Source organism: Glycine soja, chromosome 3, assembly GCF_004193775.1.
Source record: "Glycine soja cultivar W05 chromosome 3, ASM419377v2, whole genome shotgun sequence".
NCBI lineage: Eukaryota > Viridiplantae > Streptophyta > Magnoliopsida > Fabales > Fabaceae > Glycine > Glycine soja.
Window position 1 is genome coordinate 44,268,783 of NC_041004.1, and position 20,871 is coordinate 44,289,653.

Genomic DNA, 20,871 nt, shown 5'->3' on the forward strand with positions numbered 1-20,871 from the left:
CTCTAGCTCATTTGCTCCAATGAAAAACTCAAATTAAACAGCTTTGCTTAACTATAAGAATTTGGTTAAGCAATTGCATTGGCAATGCGTTTTGAAAGATTAGCTGATTAGATATCAACAAAATTGTATAAGATATAAAAGCTACACTTGAACAACTACTAGATCGTTCAGTATAAAAAAACAAAAAAAAAACTAGATCAGCAACACTTCCTCAAGTAAACTCCACTCCTATCTTTAAACATATCAAGTTTAAAAGTCATACCCCTTTCTTTCCTCTTTTTTAATAGAATTGAAGAAATAACCTCAAATCCCACTAGTGCATTATATATGGTTAATCTTCCAAGCACAAAAGCATTTTGGGTTTCACATATGATATTATTCAGCCAGTATTGTACTCGTTTTGCAATCCATTTTGTAAGCAGCTTCATAATAACATTCCACAAACTAATTGGTCAAATATCACATGGGAATTGGGTTTTTTTAATTTTAGCAACCAAACAGATAAAAGTTTTATCATTGACTCTATTGGATCCATTTTCTTATTCAGCACACAGTAAACACCAACTTAGAACATTTCTACTAATAATATGCTTGTATTTCTGATAAAACAAATTAATTAAACTAAACCATCCGGTCCCGCTGCTTTAATCGGGTGCCTTTGATTCAAAACAAGCTCTACCTCTTCACTGAATTGGGATCTGCTAAGAATTTTTTATAAAAAAAGTCTCTGTTTTATTCTATCCTTCATTACTCTTATATATAGCATGTAATTATAGGATTTAGAACTTATCTTACTCTCAACATCTGATCATACTTTAAGAGATTAACTATTTATCTATCTGAGTGGAAAAACTTTTCCAAACCGAAAAAACTTCCAAATTAAAACATTGTGTAGCCTCCCTCGGATATGGTCGGTTTACCAAGAAAAGTACGTGTCTTTTCTTTTGTGTTCAACTAACACTGGACAGGTTCTTTCAAGTTAATATGCCAAATTAAAAAGTAGAAAACCCCAAAGGCAAAGGATTTCAATATATATTATTATATTCTCTTCCTTCTAGATCGGTAATGGGGTATAATCTCATTTACTTGTGAACCCTCGCTTTGGTATAAATTCCCAGTTAAGCCCAAAATTATTCACTCGTTCATATGTGATTGTAATATTCCTTTCTTATATATGAATCGTTTGCTCCCAGATTGGTTTAACTTTTTTTTAAAAAATATTTTTCAAATTGCTTATAGGTAACATTTTTTTTTATTAACCTCCTGTTTTTTCTTCTTTTTTAAAGCTCAAATTTCAATTCTCAAAATTATATATATAATTGGAATGCATTAAAAATATAAAGATTTGTACACTATCAAGTATCAACCAATTGTGATAAATTTGCAAGTTTATTTTATAATGTTTTTACGAGTTTTTAACTATAATAACACAAGTCTACCCTTCTTTTTCCCCTTAATTAATAATTTTTTACAGTCGTTATTCCCTTTATTTCATAGACATTTTCTTTGCTTCTTTAATTCTTATCAAGTAACCTACAGCAAAAGCAAAAAGCTCTCTTAATTTTATTTTAAAGATCGTAAATCTCCAAAAGGAAAAAAGAATACTAAACAAAGAGAGGACTGAGGATGTACCTAGTTCATTTCATATCATCATATGCACACTAGCGAAAACTCTTTGGTCTATGCATATAAAGTATAAACTACGGTTAAAGCCCCAGCCCAAATTAAACATCCTCACAGACGTGTGCGTTTGTATATTTTATTTACATATTTCTTATTATTCAATTTAATTAATTTCATATTTATACTAATATATAATCTTGCCACATAGTCCAAATATAAAAAATAATGTGTCTTTTATATACGTGTTAATGGTACTTTAATCATTTTTAAAAACCAAAAAAGAAATGCAAGCTTTCTCTCTCCACTGCAAAAGTTTTTATTATCTTATGCACATATACTCTATATTTGGTAAGGGGAGGCGCGAGGGAATACAACTATATAAGACTAACTAGCATCTTCGAAAAAAAATTACAGTATATTACATGTAATTTTAATACTATTATTTAATTAAAATTAAAATTTTATTTTAATTTCTGATGTAATTAAAAGTCCATATAAAAAATCAACATAACTTACCAAAGTAAAACTACTCTTGTAAGATATATTTCCTTTAAAGTGAGAATATGCACTGGTAAAGTGTATTTACATTAAGTCATTAACTGTTGAGGCGGTAACAAAAATTAAGTACAAATATAATAAATTTTGTAGTTAATTACGGCCTTCTTAATTTATTTTTCTAATTTGTGAATATAAATGTACTTTATCTCTAAACTACTACAACTTTTTGTTATTCTAGAAGAGCAAAATGAAATCGAGAAAAGTTTTAAAATAATTACACTGAAATTTTGTCCTTTCCCGTAAACCGGATTAGAATCCATAACGTGTTATCTGTTTTCCATTCCGTAAGGGAGGGCGTAACCCCTTTCACACACACACACGCTCACAAATGAAAAAGGCTACGTATGAAAGCGTCGACCATGCATTGAATGCCACCGGCTGCAAGGTTGTCCGTACCACCCACTTACCTACAATTGCCGGTCAACTCTTCTTATTGTGTTGTTGTGTCACTGTTTTTGGCTTTAACCATGTTCATTCATTACTTGTTTTACTTCAATTCCCACCCACCATTTCCTCAAATCAAAACACCTTTCACTTTCTTTCATACCCCAAAGCCGCGCTATCTATCTTCTTTCCTCCACCTAACCAGATCAACCCTAATCCTATATATCATATCGATCTTACTACTTCTCATAGCTTCAATTTGAGGCCTCACGAATGAATAAGGATTTGGGCATTTGAGAGAGATCATATGGAGAATACTAAGATGATGGGGGTGAAGATACAGGACTATGCTTCTAATATGGAGAGTAATAATTATCCATTCTTTGATTTCTCTGAAGATAAGGGCTCTTTAGGGTTTATGGAGCTATTGGGTGCGCAAGACTATAGTCCTCTCCTTGATTTCCCTCTATCGTCACACGTGTCAGGGCCTCAAACCTCTTCTGTTAAGGAACCACCTGAGACTAAGAAAGAGTGTTCCGAGGTAACTAATAACAACCAGCAACCTGCGACTCCGAACTCTTCATCCATTTCCTCCGCGTCCAGTGAGGTTTTCTATGATGAACAGAATAAAACTGTAGATCAAGCACCTGAACACCAAAAGACAAAGGAACAGTAGGTTTCTTTTCTTTTTTTTTCTTCTATTTTTTCACTTTTTTTTAAAATTGTTTACTTCATTTAGTGCAGTTATTTGGTATTTAAGTCGGGGATTTTCTTTTCTTTTTCTCATTTTTTTTGTGTGAATGGCTCATGGCATATTGGAGGAACAAAACCTGGGGCGGTTGAGTGTAAAATACGTTTTTTATAATTCAATTAATTAGGGGTAGGAAATGAATAAGATGAGTCATGGTTTTTTTAATTATTCATTTTCTAAACATTATATTTGTTTTCGGATATATATAATATAATGGTACGTTAATTGATTTATTTAATGTTAGGAAGATTCTAATGAGATTTGATGGGTTTATATTTTTTCTGGGATGTGGTTGATGTTGTTGGGTAATTAGGTTGAAGGCTAAGAAGACAAATCAGAAGAGACAGAGAGAACCGAGATTCGCGTTCATGACGAAAAGCGAGGTGGATCATCTGGAAGATGGATACAGATGGAGAAAGTACGGTCAAAAAGCTGTGAAAAACAGCCCCTTTCCCAGGTACTATACTAACACTTTTATTCTTCAATCAATACACGCAAAACTTTGCTTGCTTGTTCCCTTTTTCACTTTCGGTTCGATTAAAATTTAGATTTTAGACCAACCAAAAAATAAATGCATTGTAAATATCAGAAACACTATTAACATTTGAATCGTGTGCATATATTATAGGAGCTACTATCGTTGCACCAGTGTTTCATGTAATGTGAAGAAACGTGTGGAGCGATCTTTTAGCGACCCAAGCATTGTGGTGACAACCTACGAAGGACAACACACGCATCCAAGCCCAGTTATGGGTCGCTCCAACAACTTTGGTTCGGTAATTATGTCTGGATCTGCTGGAAACTACATGTCCCAATATTATCAGCAGCAGCATCAACAAGTCCACATCGATGCATTGTCCTCTTTGGGTTTCCTCTCTTCTTCGTCTTCAAGGAATGCCACTTTTCCTCAAGAGACTGCCTTGTTAAGTGACTATGGGCTTCTTCAAGATGTTGTTTCTTCACATATGTTGAAAGAAGATTAGATGATTACTTCATTACTGTTTTTATGTGATTTCTTGTTATTAGTTTCTGTAGGAGAATATAGATGAGGACTTTGTTGCTGCACTGGGATATTTAAGTTTTAGTTTTCATTCTCATCATGATCACACTTGTAAAACCCACGTTATCTTTTTGCACATATACTATATAATAGGCCTTGGCATGAAAATTATTGTAACATGATGGATTTTGATCCGGTTGACGTCTCTTAATTAGGATCTAGTTTCCTGTTTGGCTGTTTCCATCCAATATATTTTCTATTTTTAATAGATAGAAAATGAATAAAAGAACAAATAAAAGTATCAAGTATCCGATGGTGGATTGGACTGTGGGTGAAAACGATAACAAAAAAACAAAAGCAAATGGGTTTCTATTCTATCCTCTTTTTAATCTTGAGATTCTGACCCCTCGTTTTGTCTCGTGTTTTTGTTTCTTTTTGTTGAAGGAATGTGCGTTTGTATCACTGGCACGGCCCTGTAGATTGTTAGGTTTACGTTTTTCAAAACGGGAACCAATTGGGGTAAGTTTGCTTGCTTTTGTTTTGTCCCGGTAATTCACGGAAAAAGAATTCTAGGGAAGTTTTCTTCTGATTTGAAGGATACGGTGGCCAAAGATCTGACCCAATATGGTCATGGGTAATAAATAGGAAGAGTAGGTCAACCTCATTGAGTAAATGCTGCATGCCATGTAATCTGTTCATGGACTTGATTCATTGAAGAGGTAAACGGGGGGGAACAAAAGCAATAGAAGTAAGCAAAAGAAAACTTGAACAAGGTCATTTAAAGCGTGATCTGGTTTCTACGATCGAATAGATCTTGAAAACGACTCTTTTCGGCTTAATCTGTTAAGGCACCATAATAGCTCGTGCCGTATTCTTTCATAAGTTTGGTATTTTAGAGCAGATGAAGGCTCTAATCGTAAGAGAATAATTGGAAGTTAATAGAGTTTCATTTCAACGGATAGGCATAGACCGACGCGCACTGAGGGGGTGCATATGATACGCCACGATCAAAGAACCACTGGGGCCATGCCCTGCTATTCCTTCCCATTATACGCTCCCTCTCTCTATTAAGAGGCCAATACATTGCATCGAATTCTAACTCTTCAATTCAGCAAACAACAGGGAATAATTACCAACCCACATTGAATTCTTCCAACTGAATTGCTCGGTGCCTTATTGATCCTGCCGACTTGGGAAACCATATCAAACTCTGATAAAATAGTACAATTTAAAAGTTATCCATTTAACTTAAAAGTCATCATTTCTAGGTACTCCACAAGAACCTCAACAGTCACCAAAATCCAGGACAACGATGAAAGGTAACACGAAGTGAATGAGACGGGCATTTTGGTACACACAATTTATCACATGGCACTACTGCAGCAGAAAAGGCTATTCATTTTCAAATTCAATTCCAATATAAACAATAATTATCTGTATGCGTTGAAAACTTACACGTACACCAAGGGGCACCCAGTCTTAAATTTGCAGTCCCTACACTGGTAGTGGAGCCACGTTTCTTATCAAGATCCCTAAGCTTTAATCAATCTCCCGTTCCTCTCACTCACAAGCAATATAAGTAAATAAAACCCTGAAACTGTGAATCCTCAGCATTCCGAAAACACGTAACATTTCAAACTTTGAATGTCGCATTCTGGGATTAAGTTTTACAATCATCACATTTTCCTAACTCCCAAAACTTCAGAGTTGAACCTACTTTGCCTCTAACAAAAGTTAGGTCATTTAATAATCTAGATGTCTACGGAGAAGTACTTTTACCTATTGATTATATGCCTTTCAGACTCACTATAATGAGCGGTCAGGAAATTAACAAATATTACTAATAACCATTGAAATTAACGAATGAGGCAATAATAAAACACAACATCGTAAGGAACATTAGGCTAGTTTTGTAGCAATTTGAAGGTCACTATAATAATAATAATAATAATAATAATAATAATAATAATAATAATAATAATTGTGAACAATGTGTGATTACAGTTGCCCAAGAAAAATAACATCACACCTATCCAACAACAGGACTTGTTTCTGATTGCTTGTGGTCATGATCTGTTTCCTGCAAAACTACTGAATGTTAGATTAAGAAGATTAAGTCCCCTCAATTAATTAAATAGAGCTTACTTTGAAACAATTAGGGGTTGCAGTACAACCATGTTTATTAATCGAAGCAGGAAAGGAAGGTTTTTATTTTATTTTGCTGAGAATGCACCTGTTGTTTTTGACCAACTAGTTGAGAGGAAGATAATGACAATTGTGAGAGACTACAGGAATTATCCTCCTGCTCCTGCTGCTTCTGAGATTCTTTCTCGTACAAGGCATACTCCTCAGGCTTATCCCACTGCTCCAAGAGTAACCATCACACACCAAAGTAACAAATCCAAAACAGATTGTATGAACAAAGATCAAACAGTTGAAACATTACTCTGCTTTCACAAGTTACACAGTTGTAGTAGTACTTATCACCATCGGGGCAGTAGTGTTCACTCCAGTCACACTCTGGAAAATCTTCATCTTGGGAACTTGTAGGCATATCAGGCGGGGTAATGCCAGTAACTGTACTAGGGTTGCTTTCGGTCTGAGAAGGCAGCTGGGAAGAACATTAAAACTGAGAAAACTACTGCAGTCTGCCAATAAAGGTGCTTAAACAGTAACTCGTCACATTAAATAATCCATTTAAACATTTGCAATGTATTTAGTGGTCAGCGGTACAGGGAAAATGTCCAACATAAAAAAAAAAATGAATGGCATGTTCAGTAGTTTGCCATTACTTATAACAGATCAACAGTGACTCTCCTAACACCATTCCTCAATTATAACAATAACAACAACAGCCGTATCTCACTAGGTGAGGTTGACAACATGGATTGTTGAACATTATTTGGCTCAGTTAAAGACCAAATTTTCAAAAAAAATTCAAAAATATTATTCTTCATGAGATCCCTCTTAACAATTTTCTTTAATGTCCTTCTTCATTTCCCTCTACCCATTTTTGCAAGACTAAAATAATCCTCAACTATAACAATGCATAATTTTATTAAAAGAAAAACAAACAAACAAATTAGTTAACAATTTAAATACTTCAAACAGGACAGGAAAGCACCCAAGAAATTCATAAATGCTCAAAGTTGTTAAGTTTATGAAGGCAAAAAGATTTCAAAAAGTTTCCAGGAGAATTAAAAATACAATTTGAAGATTAAAGGCAGTTAAGGCTACCTACAAACAGATAAGAGTATGATAGAAAATACCATCGATTCAACTACATCAATCCACCTCCTCAATAATAGAAATTCACTTACGTCACAACCAAAATTTCCCTGAAAGAGAGACTTTTAATGATAAATTGCAGTAGTACCTGTTAGTAACTAACCTGTGAACTAAGCTGCTGCTCTATATTTTGAACCGATGAATCTGCTGGATGTGATTCTCTTTGCACCTCAGTAATAAATAGCTGAGAAGACAATTTGGGAGCTTGAATTGACCCCAAAGACATTGAAGCCACCTGTGGATGCACTTGATGGGGAGGAAATGGATGTTGTAACACAGTAGCGCCAGGTTCCCAGTTTTGCATATGAGAAGTAACTTGTGGATGTGCAATTGTGGAATGATACGGGGCATGAGGCAGAATAATTCCTCCAGTATTGGAATCACCAAAATTTGGCAGTGGCCTGTGAAAAGACAAATAAATTGTAATTTTATTTAGCATGCACATGCGTGTTGCAATTAGTATAGAAGAAGGGGAGCGAAACAAACCATACTGCTGGTTCTTGGGAACAAGGACCAAAATTTGCATTCACAGATAAATAGTTGCCCCTGAAGAAAGAAGCATAGGAATAGAACATGAATACAATTCCTAAAATTATATCCATTAACAAAATAGCAAACAAATATTCATTGTCACTTGGCATAAAGTTGCCAAATTGGATACCCGCTTCCTTCTCAAAATAAATATATAAACAAAAATGAAAGGTTGTACCATGTAAATCAACTTGTTAACCTGTGTTGCATTAATTTATTAATAATAAAGATTGTAATAAACACAGTTATATGAAAGATAAAGGGGTGAGAAAGAAAAACCTTGATTCTCCAGTCTTAGGCTTCTTAGGATCCGCAAAACGAACAATTAAAGGATGATCACAACCCTAGTTGATTAAAATAAGACTTTAGCTAGCATTTGAAAGTGAACAGAGTAATATGTATCAATTGAATAAATTAGCTTTACTCGCATTGTGAAGGTTTTATTCAGCCCTTTGATTGCAGCCAATGCCATTTCTCTATTAGAAAATTTGACAAAAGCATATCCTTCAAAATCAAAAAAGGCATCCACGTGACAAGATAGGTTAAAATGAAAACCATGATTAATAAATTGATGACATAAATTAAATACAGGACTTGGTGCTTGCTAAAAGCAGCTGCAGCTAAAAAAAAATAGTCCATTGGGGATGGAGCATGGTCCTCTCTCTATAGGCATATACCAAATTTAAGTAATTTTATGGTAGAACTGGTCCAGAAATAAGAATAATAAATATTTATGGCTACAGATAGCCTCTGTTCAGTATCAGGGAGGTACAAAACAAAGATCAAGAAAGATACATTAGTATGATCCCCTCCATATCCCCCAGTCCCCAGATATTCAAGACACCTGGACTCTACCCTCCCAAATTCCACTCCAAAAATCCAAGGCTCGCACTTTGCTTTCCCTCCTATTATTTATATTTCATCATTCCTGTCTCCAACTAAGCAATTAACAGTGGGGGTCTCCTAACATTTTACTAGTACTTTTTCTTCAAAAGGTGTCATTCTTGAAGCAAAATTTAGTTAAGTGAGATTTGACAGAAAAAGGAAGAGTTCATTTTCACCCACTGTCTGCAACTTCTTTCCTTGTAGTAGAAATGTTGGATAAGAAATAAAAGACAGAACCAAATACAAGTTCATTCCTCAAAGCCACAGATACAACATATAAAACATAGCATGACAAGATCAAGGACCAACCATGAGTGCTTTTAAAGAAGATATCTTCAACATGCCCATAAGGGGAAAATATCTGCACAGAATATGCATACAAAACTCAGAAACACAACATGAATATCATAACCTGGCAGATTATAAAGGATATACCGCAATATCGCATATCAAAGAAAAATGCAGGGCTACAATAATAGAGAAAAAAGAATTACCATTTGCAAATGGTTACATATGTACCTGTTGGTAACTACCATTTTTTGCTAGCTGGTAGCCACATACCAACATCATGAGAAGTGCCCACATGATAACTAATATTTTTGTATCTAATATCTATATGACTATCTGTTCCAATTTAATAGGAGCCACTAGGGCAACATTTCCATCCAGCCAACCTAGGATGTGGGTCTAGATACATTACTACAAACTAGAATTAGCGTATCCTTCAACTAAATACAAAACCATGGATATAGTCATTGGCATGAAAAAATAGAAACTCAATTTCAGGCAATGGATAAATATATATGGATTATGGATGAGTGTGAATGGTGAAACATACTTCTTCAATATCCTTGTTTGTAGCTTCTTTGTTGATGGAACTGACAAAAACTTTATCTGCCACCTCTGAAAAAAATATAGAAACACAAGAAATAATAGGAAGTGATAAGTTGAGCATAAAAGAATAACATTTTAAATTAGACAATCATATAATCAAATAGTAGGCCACGGCTATCCCAGAAAAAGATGAGAAGCTTGCCTTCTAAAGGATCTTTCTTTTCCATGTTACGGCATAACCCTCGAACCCCTACAAAAAGAATAAAAAAGATTCACATAAATTAAACACAAAAGAGCATACTGCTTTGAATTATTCAATACTTGCTGGCGAAAGTAAACCATATTCTATCCATATTCTCATATAGGGCGAACTCTTAAAAGCATTAAATTTAAACTTTAACAGTTACATACTAATAAGAATGGTTTTATCTCAACCTTACAAAACTAATTTCTGCATAACAACTAAACCTGTCATCTTCAAGGCTGCTAACACAATAAATATAAAGAATGACAGCATACTTGATTCTCAACAACTCAAAAAATAAAGGCTAGCAAAGGATTTTTCTTCTTAAACCAAAAGATAAGAAAAGGTTCATGATGTCTAGACAGAGAGAGATAGAGTACATTACTCCCAACTTTGAATTTTTTCATTATTTCTCAAAACTTCCCTCTATTTGTGGGAAAATAAATAAATTCAAGGAAGCTGAGAGTATTTCATAGAATGTGTAAATAGGAAAGAAATAGAAAGGAGAGAAATAGAGAAAAAATAAAGTGGAAAAGATGTGTTTTTTGAATGGGTAGAAATAGAAAGAAAAGAAATAGAAAAAATTCTCTCTGCTTGTTTGGATGAGTGGAAAAAATAATGAATAAACAAAATATATATATATATATATATATATATAATTATACTATTCACCAAAATATAATCTTTTACTCCATTTTTTTCTTAATACAAATTGCTAATTTTTAAAATATTTTTCCATTCATACAGAATTGATAATAACCGGTCAAACCTGTTCTAGTTATTAATTTTTCCATTCAAAAAATTGAATTAGGGTATGCAAACAGCTATACTCATAATCACTAAGAAGCAGAATCCGGCTAAGACATAGTAATACAGTATTTAAATAATAAGTTCAAAAGGACAAAAATTAAAAATAAATAAATTACCAAGGCGTTCAAGTTCTCGATCAGCAAATTTGACAACAACAGGATATGATTCCTAGGAAAGGTAAAAACATCAAATAATAAAGATGAGTTTAAATTAATGAGAAGAATATCAACGCATACCATTATAGGTAAAGTTGTTCTTACCCCAGCAAATGTATATTTATTGTTTAAAACCTTAATAGCCCTATCAGCTTCATCAAATGTTGCATATTTTACAAAACAACTTCCTGTGTAAGTTGAACAAAATTTGGACTATTGTTAATACTTGTAGATATGATATGCAACATATTACATCTACATGTGCAAGAATCAAATGAAATTCATTACTCCTCATGACCCTTGGAAGACCAAATTGCACAAACTGAGGATGATACAAATAAGTGAAATACAAATAATAGTTAACACAGATACCTTGCCGTGTCCCAGTTTTCTTATGTTTTAAAAGAACAATCTCAACAATAGTTCCATGTTCTTCGAATACAGGGCGAATCTGATATAAAATTACAAAAATCAGAGATAGAAGAGTAAGAGCTATAATAAAAACAGAAAATAAAAACAAGTATAAAATCACGCAATTTGCTAAAAAGATGCATGATAAAAATGTAAAAAGATAAATAAAACCATCTCTTCTGACAAGGGAAATGAAATGACATTTGTTTTTCTATTTCAAATTGCTATTATGCTTAGTGCATGCAATGGATTACAATTGTAACAAACTGAAGATAAGTAAGGTGATCATGGTTTGAAATTGCAGTCCACAATGGCAATTGCGGCCATCATATTGTTGTTACGGTAGTGCCCCCAATTGCATTGTGATTTTCAATCACATCAAATTCCACAACATAGCCGCTATGGAACCTTAACACCATTCTATTCCACTTGTTTTGTGTAAAAAATAAAATAAAATTTAGATTTCAATCTTCTATTTTGAACTTCTAAGTGTCAATGTTCGAATGAGTATGGCCGTATGAGTTGGTGCAGATACCATATCTTAAAATGAATGAAAATCTTTGCTATCTTATAAATAAAAGATATACCAATAATTAGAATAATTGTAAAATTCTCTTTTACATTCAGTGCAAACTTATAATAATTTCAAGCCGCCATCTGCATTGCAGCAGCTGCGATGGCCGCAGCTGAAATTTAGAACCACGAAGGTGATAAAACAAAGTTTAATTTATTCCAGGATTCACCATTCTCGTACGGTAGAGACAGGGATAAAATGACCATTTCCATTGCTATGTAGTATACCATGTGCACACTCTTATATTAATCCACAATTTCAACTACAACACGAGTCTGAACAAAGTTAACGGGAAATAGAGGAAATAGAACATACCTCATCCTCCGTTGCCGTTCTTGGAACAGGTGCTACATAAACTTTACACGAAACGTCCACTTGATCTGCGAGAATCAAATCAAATCGCGTAAGTAGCGAAACTAAGGCTAATACACTTACACAAAGACACTGTTTCAGTTATAAAAAAAAAGTGAAAGAAAATTGGTGGTGCCTGGAGAAGTTCCGTTGTTGGAGTGATGCCAAGGGCGTTTGCGGAGAGAACGAGCCATGGAATGGTTAAGAGCGTAACCAGAATCGACGGCGGGTGTGGGTTGGAAGTGGTTGAAGCTGTTGCCATTGTCGTGAATGTGAGGGTCTCCGTTGAAATTGACCCTTTGCTGCTCTGGAAGCTCCTTCGGATTATTCTCCATCTTCTTCGTCAACTCTCGATTAAGAACACGCGCTGACGTATGCCCTGGAGAGAGATTAAGTCAACTGAAGAAGAAGAAGAAGTAACAGACTTTGGATTTGGCCTTCTTCTCCGTTGCTTGCTCTTCTGCTCGATGTGCTTTGCTCTGCTTCCGTAGCAATGCTCAGCTCAGATCATTTGCAGGATCCACCGGGTTTAGCACTTTATGAAAAAATATAATTAAATAAAAAGGTTTTGATAACCAAATGGTCACTAAAATATATATATATATATATAAATAATTTGTGGAATGTAAAGGAAAAAAATAAATATTTATTTTCTATATATAACTAGATTTATAGTAAAATAAATTTTAAATATATAAATTATATTACACTTAAATATGTTTTAAATTCTTGCAATTATAGTTTTTCTTTAAAATTTAGGATCTAATTGAATTTTTTTTAACTTACATAATATGACATTTTAAACTTATTTTACTAACCTTAATATGCATATTTTTTTTCTGTATTTGACATCTACTTATTTTTAGAAATTTCAAATTTTGAGTAATATAGTATTTTTTTATTGAAAGGGGAACTATTAATTCACACATTTTTTTATTTGGTAAATACTTTTTGAATATATTTTTTCCTTTTATTTATTTAAATCAATTATAAAAGGTAAGGTCAACGAAACTTTTAATGCAATGCGTATTTGCAAATATTTTTTAAAATTTAATTTTTTTAAAATACATACTTAATAAGTTATTTCTATTATTTCTTACAATTTTTAGGAAAATAAATATTTCTTTTAAAGGGTGGACAATTACCAACAAATAAGTTTTTGAGAGACACTAAGTCAGAAAAGTCATACTGACGACAAGGCAGAATAAGCGGTTGTCTTAAGCCAACCAAAACTACAGTGAGTTTATTATATACTAATTCAATATGGTAAGCATTAATTCACATCAAGTAACAGAGTCATTATTCTTGTTTAATGAAACGAATGTCAAGGCTTTAAAGTGTGCAAGTGTAGAATTACAAATTTATATAATTATCATATTATTGGCCAATAGTCATTGCAACAATATTTATAATAGTATTAATTGGTGAGTAATATTAACAGTTAAATATGAAAGTTTCAATGTTAATAGAGAAAATATAACGGTTATATATATTTATATATAAAATTTAAATTTTTGGAGTTGTCTTAAAGATGAATAAAATGATTTTTATAACAGATAACTAATATTAAGGTGCCATAATACACAATATGAACCTAAAATTCTTTCTGTTTTCGGGCTCTATTATTTTATCTTTTTTCCTTATTTATTTTGCAACATTTTTAATTTATATTTTTTGTTGTATTTTTCATTTTTTTATTCTTATACTTTTATGAAGTTTACTAATATAATAAATGTCAAATAGAAAGTATGAATTTGGTTTAGAAAAATTAAAGAGGAAGAGGATCAAATACAAGAAAGAATTAATAGATTAGTCATTTTATCTATTGAAAGTAAAATATTAAATTTTTTTCATAAGATTGAAAAATTAAGATTATATTTGGATAAATTTCTCGATAAGTATTTATAAAAAAAATGAAGATAAAATATAAAGAACTTAGATAAGAATAGTTTATAAAAATGTTAAGTGCATAAGTTTATTTTATCGTATAAGAAAACCTCAATTCATTTTATTTTTTTCATATCGTGCTGAGAAAAAATTTATTCAAAGAGAATGTAAGTTGTTTTTTTTAGAAAACTGTCTTAGGTCCCAAAACTTCTCACAGAGCCTTGCACTAAGTTCAATACCCCTTTTAAACAAATGGTTGGAATCTTCTGGATGAATAACACAACCTTACGGGGAAGACACGAATGAAGGTGCTAACTATAGGAGTGTAAAAAACTAGTTTTATATGTAAAAAAAAAAAAAACTAACTGATTTAGCTCTAAACGGTTTTATTTAGATTGGTTTTATATGTAAATAGTCGAACTGTTTTAGAAAAAACAATTAAAAAAACCGATTTGCTTTTAAAGAGTGGTTATGAAACAGATTTAAATCAATTTTAAGAACTAAAATTATTTCAACCTGGTTTTGGAAATTTTTTAAATAAAAAAAACTAATTTAGATGAAAACTGAATCGGTTAATGAAATCGATTCTGTATAATGAATCGGTTAACCGAATCACTTTGTCCAAACCAAGTCCAATGGAAAGACAGTTTAATTTAGATTTGGTTCTAATCATTTTTTTTCCCACACCCCTAGCTAGTCATACCAATAACATGTTTTCCACGATTCTATTGAAGATAATTTTCCTTGGTATGTATCTTGTAAGGTGCGTTTGATCGATGAAAATAAAAATGATAAAAATAAAATATATATTTTGAAATTAAAATAGAATTTAAAATGTATTAATTCTAAAAAAAATACAAAATTCTTCTCTAATATTATTTATCTCCTTTTTATCGAACATACCAATAGTGTATACTATTATTCTATAAAAAAAATAATGTATTACAACATTAATTTTTATCATAATTTAAAATATATTTTATATTTTTAGATATATGTATTTATTACATAAAATAAATATTTACACAAATATTAAAACTAAAATACCAGTTAAAGAAAAAATTATTATAAATATTGTATCTTCACTAGAGTAATAGAGTGAACATTAGGTTCGATCTAATTGGAATTTATAATAATATGCATGAAGTGTTAGATTCAAATATTAGTGTCATCATTATAAAATAAAAAATAATTAAAATAGAGTGAACTATTTTATTATTGCCATTAAAAAAGTAGTGATTGATTTTATTTTAAAAAAAAAACGAATTCGGGTCGGACTTGGGCAAGGCAACCCTAGGTAGAAAAATGTAGGTATGTTGTTGTGTTGTTTGGTGATTTGTGGAAACGTAATCAACATTTCGCAGTGTGGAGGATCGTCTTCTTCATCCCTCCCACACCGTAAGTCTTCTTCTCTCCTCCAATCAAACTTCTCAACAATTTCACTTCATTAGATTAACTCGTTAGCTTCTCTCGTTTTCCGCCTTTCATTTCAATGCCCGCTTCGCAATCTCCTTCGTTTGCGGAGTTTTCGACGCTTTTTTTTCCCTCGAATTTTGTTGTTGATAATCTTCAATTGTGAGTGTTTTCGAATTAATAGTTTATCGAGGAGCTGCAACTACTGGTTCAAGCACTTCTTCATAAATTGTCTGTTTGTCGAGGCTTATTAATCGAACTCATTCATTTACCTTAATCCGTGATGTTTTCTTTTCTGCACCAGTAGTTGCGTCTTCGTGTTATCGTGTATATTAATTTATGGATAGCATTTGTTGAAACCTCTCTGTTCCATTACAATCGCATTTAGTTGAAATTGATCCATAATGATGCATAACTCATTGAAATTAATGGTAAAATGTATCCGTGTCGTGTTCCTTAATAGAATGAATAACTTTTTCTATTAGTTTATTGTTTTTCCTTTCCACTTTATTTTAGTGGATTTCAGTATTGCTACTTCATTTGTTTGGGAATGCAGGAGTTCAGTCAGTTAGGGTATCTATTTTTTAATGGCTAATAGATCCGATCCGGATATTGATGATGATTTTCTTGAGCTTTATAAGGAGTACACTGGCCCCCTGGGGTCTGCTACTACAAACACGCAAGAGAGGGCAAAATCAAATAAGAGGTCTAATGCAGGGTCTGATGAGGAGGAGGAAGCCCGGGACCCTAATGCTGTTCCAACCGATTTCACCAGCCGAGAAGCTAAGGTTTGGGAGGCTAAGTCAAAGGCTACGGAAAGGAATTGGAAGAAAAGGAAAGAGGAGGAAATGATCTGCAAGCTTTGTGGAGAATCAGGGCATTTCACTCAGGTATGACAGGTTCCTCTACAACTCCATTATCAGTTCTACCCTTGGCATATATTTCTATTTATTTAAGCATTTACATGTACTTTACTGGCTTACCTGATGCTAACGTGGTTCTTTTTTAGATTTTGTTTGATTGTTATAACTTACAAGTTACAACTGAATTCAGCAGAGCAAAGGGGTCAATGAGATATTAGTTGTCCCTTTTTTTTTTTTAATCTCTTACTTTCACCACCCCGGAAAAAAGTTGTCTATGACTTGTAATTGGCACTAGTATCGGCAGTTCTGCACTTGCGTTTACATTTAGTTCCTGTGGACGCTGTACAAACTGAATCACACGGGGACTCTTTAGTCTTTATTGTTTTGGAGAAAGGGGGGTGGGGGTTGAGTCATCTCTACATATTTTGGCATGATTGACTTTATTTATCATTTTGTGACCTTATGGTATTGTGAATGTAACTCATGGTTGTCATTATTATTTTGGTGGTTGGGTCATCTCTTACAGTGTTGTTAGTTAATTTAAAAAATTATTATCACCATTGTCATTATATTAGTTATGATATTCTACTTGACAATGTAGGGCTGCCCATCTACTCTTGGAGCAAATCGCAAGTCTCAAGATTTCTTTGAAAGGATACCAGCCAGAGACAAAAATGTACGGGCACTTTTCACGGAGAAAGTTTTAAGCAAGATTGAAAAGGATGTTGGCTGCAAAATTAAGATGGATGAGAAGTTTATTATTGTCAGTGGTAAGGATAGATTAATTTTGGCCAAAGGTGTTGATTCTGTGCACAAGATTCGAGAGGAGGGTGATCAAAGGGGAACATCTAGTTCTCAAATGACCCGATCAAGATCACCTGAAAGAAGTCCTGTTAGTGCTCGGTTTCAACGCTCTGAGCCCCAAAGGTCTCATTCTGGACCTCGAAATACATCTCAGTTTCAACAAAGATTTGGTAGGCAAGAGCGGGCGGTTGAAGACCGTATCCGGGATGACGTGCAAAAGTTTTCTAGAGGTTCTCCACAAGGTAGGGACAGCATAGGATATGTTTACAGCATCCTTAGAAAGCTGGTAATCTCTTGTTTGTAGCTTGATAGGATTATGTTAATATAGTAAAAGTTATCCTGAAATGGCCTGCATTGTAACCATGTTGCTCTTGGTTGTCATTTACTTGCAGCAAGAGGTAAGTTCTTAGCCTTCAAGCATTATCTCCGTCCTGAAGGGTTGCCTCCATTACAAACATATTTACTGAAGGGATTGGCTCCCATGGTTTCAGTATGCGAATATAAAGATAGTTTTTGAATTAAAGCTATGTTAGCATCTTGAATCAAGTGCAATTTGTTGAATTAAAGAAAAATCATCTATGTTGGCAATTTGGCATCTTGAATCAAGTGCTTAACATACTCTTCATTTCCTGAAGCTTATGGAAATAGTGGAGCTAGAGGTCGTTCAAGCCAGTCAAGATCTCCAAGACATGCCCCTTATACAGGAAACTCATATAACTCATTTGAGGGTCGTAATCAAAACATGGGTGCTTATAGGAATGATGGGTGGGATTCTCATAGAAGAGAATCTGGTATCCGGCCTGGTCATCAGTTTGATTACAGCGCCTCCCCACAGACTTTAGAAGAATTAGAGTTGGAGTACAAGAATGAGGCAGCAGAGCTAATGAAAATCCGTGACAGAGAAGAAGATGAAGAAAATTTCAAGCATCGTGAGGTATGATCACTTGATGCTTGTTATTTGGACACTTTAATCATAATTAACAATCCTTCATTCTTGCACATATCATCTTACTGAAAAAGTGAAGTATCAAAACCTTTTGGTATTATTGGGAATTAAGTTAACCAACTGCTAAAGTAGAATTGTTTTGTGTGATATTTTTTATTTTCAGTTATGCCAGTGAGTCATAGTGTTAAGTATCACCTTCTGTTGCTGATGGTTGTGAGACTAACGACTGTTACAGGACTGCTGATTGAAATTAACCTGAACTTCGTTCCTGTGCTTTCTTGCTACTTAGCTTGTATAGCAACTTTTTCTTAACTTTATACATTGGTTTTGCAAGTGAGTAAAAGTAAAAATGGAAGATATGCTATTTCTGAAGTTCAGAGATTTTAAATTTCACAAAATTTTATTCTTTTGTTTGTTTACTACTATTTCATGATTTCTAATTTCTTGTTTATTGTCGGAAGGCTATTAGAGATTTGAGGGAGAAGTACATGAGCAAAGTTTCCTTGGTAAGGGACACACATGCAAAACAGTGGGAAGGATTTCTTCAGCTTGATGCGCAGAGGCGTCAACAGCAGGCAGTTCAACAGATGCCTTCTGGTTATCGGGGTTTTAAACAGCAGAGCTTTCCTGAATATGATGGATCCACTGCCAATCCTCCTCCTTATGCTGGTTCTAATCTACCATTGGAATCGAGGAACAGGTTCTCAGACAACATGGAAACTTATCCTAATAGGCCTCATGATAATTTTAGTGAATTTCATAGGCGTGGAGATTTCGCAAAAGCTTACAACAGATATTAAAATTCTATATATCAATTGAGTGGTGAGTTATTCTACTTGGTCTGCCAAACCTACCTAAAAATGGAATTTAATATTTTAGTCTAGATCTTTGGTTCCTCTCCTCAACTGTACAGTTGAACAACTTGTCTCATTTTGGTAAACACCACTAATCAGATATGGTCATATGGGTCTTGGCTCAGGGTTGGATTACTATTCTATTTAATTCATTTAGTAGTATATACTAGTTTTAAGGACCCACTGCGTGACATTGTCACGCAAAAGGGTCTAATGTTGTAAAGATTGTAGATATTAGTTGACCAAGGATATTATTGCAGTTTGTTATAGTGGATATTGCAGATTGTGATTTTTTTCAGTCATAAGCTTTAATTTTGCTTGAAAAAAATTTCAGGGTCCAGATTGATCGAGTAGGCTGTTTAATGCACTGGAGGCCGTAAGGGTAGGTAAGTATGTTGATTAATCTTAGGATTGGGATGGACATGCATTTCGGTTGGCGGGTCCGGTTTTCCTTTGAAATATAGTTGCTCAGTCGTGTTAAGAACTTTGCTGTAAGTTGTGATACATTATTGGGTTATTATGTTTGACTGGTAACGTGCTACTGCAGCTTGGATTGTGTTATGAGGAGATCCCTTGAAAGATTGATTGCTTTTAGCAGAATCAAATTTACGTTTTGTTACCACGCAGGTGTTTTATGTACCCTATAGGGTGCTTATGATTTATTTACTTGCTATAAATTTCTTGAGGGGGTGGTCTGGTTAGTATCTTTAACACTTTTCTGAATGATTTACCTACAACGAAATGGTTTTACGATAATGAATGTTATCGGATGTGCTTATTTTCAGTTGCCAGTTTGGCATAAAAGTCATGTATTGGTGATAAGTGAAGGGTTTTCGAAGATGTTTAGCTTAAACAATCACCATTTATTTGATCTCTATGACTTTTATTGTTTTATTTTTGTCATTATTTTTATTAAGCGGTGATGTTACTAACGGAAATCGGAGAGTAGGTTTGATATTTCTTAAATAATAAACAAATGAAAATCTAAAATTTTATAAGGATTTAAACAAGGCCATAATGGATTAAAATGGCAAATAAGATTTATAGCTATCAAAATAGGAAAAATAAAGTAAATTATACCTCCCTCTTTTGAGAGATACAGGTATTTTACCCTCCTTTTTCTTATGTTGAAATATATACTTTTTCTGGATAAATAAAATTTTATGACACTTTTTAAAGAAAAATTACTAAAATTTCGTTATTTTCTATTGAAGAAAGTCATTATCAAAATATCTCTTACATTATTATCTATTATCCCATAAAATAGGTAAGTATTATACAGCCTTTTCTTGTATAAAGATATACCCTTCCCTCCCGTAAAATTAATATGTTTTACACTTTATTTTATTTTAATTTTTTAACACTATCACACCTTGAGAGATTTAGATGTTACATTTTTCTCTTTTCTCATCTGAAGATATATACTTTTCTTATTTAATAGATGGGAATATTCCACAATTTTCATCCCTTTTTTTATAAAAAAAATTGCAATTTCTATTATAGAATAATTTTTTCTAGCTTTTTACTTTGAATGCAATCCGTTATGAGAAACAATGTTGATGTGTGGATAAGAAGCAATGTTAGGATATCAGATGACTGAAGCATTACTTGGTAAATTTTAAAGAGTTTAATGTTTATGTATGGATAATATAAAATTTTTTAAAAAAATTTACACTATTAATATATAATTTTTTTTCTGAATTTG

At 33.1% G+C, this 20,871-nt stretch overlaps 3 protein-coding genes across 7 annotated transcripts; 2 read left to right on the forward strand and 1 right to left on the reverse strand.

Annotated features, from left to right (window-relative positions):
* The first annotated feature begins 2,643 nt into the window (after positions 1–2,643).
* LOC114407439 (WRKY transcription factor 23-like) lies at positions 2,644–4,564 on the forward strand. Its single transcript, XM_028370535.1, has 3 exons — positions 2,644–3,237; positions 3,630–3,773; positions 3,945–4,564. The coding sequence occupies exons 1-3, from the start codon at positions 2,873–2,875 to the stop codon at positions 4,297–4,299; spliced, it is 864 nt and encodes a 287-aa protein (XP_028226336.1). The 5' UTR covers positions 2,644–2,872; the 3' UTR covers positions 4,300–4,564.
* Positions 4,565–6,188: 1,624 nt separating this feature from the next.
* On the reverse strand, positions 6,189–12,942 carry LOC114407440 (flowering time control protein FCA-like). 3 transcript variants are annotated; one of them, XM_028370537.1, is made up of 15 exons: positions 12,536–12,940; positions 12,364–12,428; positions 11,436–11,514; positions 11,169–11,251; positions 11,025–11,076; positions 10,057–10,104; positions 9,859–9,923; positions 9,330–9,381; positions 8,560–8,639; positions 8,415–8,479; positions 8,091–8,150; positions 7,708–8,005; positions 6,763–6,915; positions 6,550–6,678; positions 6,189–6,396 (listed from the first exon to the last, which is right to left on the reverse strand). In XM_028370537.1, the coding sequence occupies exons 1-15, from the start codon at positions 12,732–12,734 to the stop codon at positions 6,346–6,348; spliced, it is 1,479 nt and encodes a 492-aa protein (XP_028226338.1). In that variant the 5' UTR covers positions 12,735–12,940; the 3' UTR covers positions 6,189–6,345. The 3 variants fall into 3 exon arrangements, 2 of the variants coding, with proteins under 2 accessions (XP_028226338.1, XP_028226337.1); XM_028370536.1 differs by having other exon boundaries at positions 6,763–6,927; positions 12,536–12,939; XR_003665646.1 differs by lacking the exon at positions 6,189–6,396 and having other exon boundaries at positions 6,623–6,678; positions 6,763–6,964; positions 12,536–12,942.
* A 2,617-nt stretch (positions 12,943–15,559) lies between these two features.
* On the forward strand, positions 15,560–19,788 carry LOC114407442. 3 transcript variants are annotated; one of them, XM_028370538.1, is made up of 7 exons: positions 15,560–15,684; positions 16,256–16,589; positions 17,164–17,608; positions 17,759–17,764; positions 18,002–18,300; positions 18,774–19,134; positions 19,501–19,788. In XM_028370538.1, exons 2-6 carry the CDS (start codon positions 16,287–16,289, stop codon positions 19,110–19,112), a joined length of 1,392 nt encoding a protein of 463 aa, XP_028226339.1. In that variant the 5' UTR covers positions 15,560–15,684; positions 16,256–16,286; the 3' UTR covers positions 19,113–19,134; positions 19,501–19,788. The 3 variants fall into 3 exon arrangements, with proteins under 3 accessions (XP_028226339.1, XP_028226340.1, XP_028226341.1); XM_028370540.1 differs by having other exon boundaries at positions 15,593–15,684; positions 16,341–16,589; XM_028370539.1 differs by lacking the exon at positions 17,759–17,764.
* Positions 19,789–20,871: the final 1,083 nt, after the last annotated feature.

Coding starts and splice junctions, on each gene's coding strand:
- LOC114407440 (XM_028370536.1), bottom strand. CDS start 12,734: ATGGAGAATAATCCGAAGGAGCTTCCAGAGCAGCAAAGGGTCAATTTC. Junction 12,429..12,535: donor CAACAACGGAACTTCTCCAG/GCACCACCAATT, acceptor TGATTCTCGCAG/ATCAAGTGGACGTTTCGTGT. Junction 8,006..8,090: donor TCCCAAGAACCAGCAGTATG/GTTTGTTTCGCT, acceptor GTCTTTTCACAG/GCCACTGCCAAATTTTGGTG.
- LOC114407439 (XM_028370535.1), top strand. CDS start 2,873: ATGGAGAATACTAAGATGATGGGGGTGAAGATACAGGACTATGCTTCT. Junction 3,238..3,629: donor CACCAAAAGACAAAGGAACA/GTAGGTTTCTTT, acceptor TTGGGTAATTAG/GTTGAAGGCTAAGAAGACAA. Junction 3,774..3,944: donor AAAAACAGCCCCTTTCCCAG/GTACTATACTAA, acceptor CATATATTATAG/GAGCTACTATCGTTGCACCA.
- LOC114407442 (XM_028370538.1), top strand. CDS start 16,287: ATGGCTAATAGATCCGATCCGGATATTGATGATGATTTTCTTGAGCTT. Junction 16,590..17,163: donor AATCAGGGCATTTCACTCAG/GTATGACAGGTT, acceptor TTGACAATGTAG/GGCTGCCCATCTACTCTTGG. Junction 18,301..18,773: donor AAAATTTCAAGCATCGTGAG/GTATGATCACTT, acceptor TATTGTCGGAAG/GCTATTAGAGATTTGAGGGA.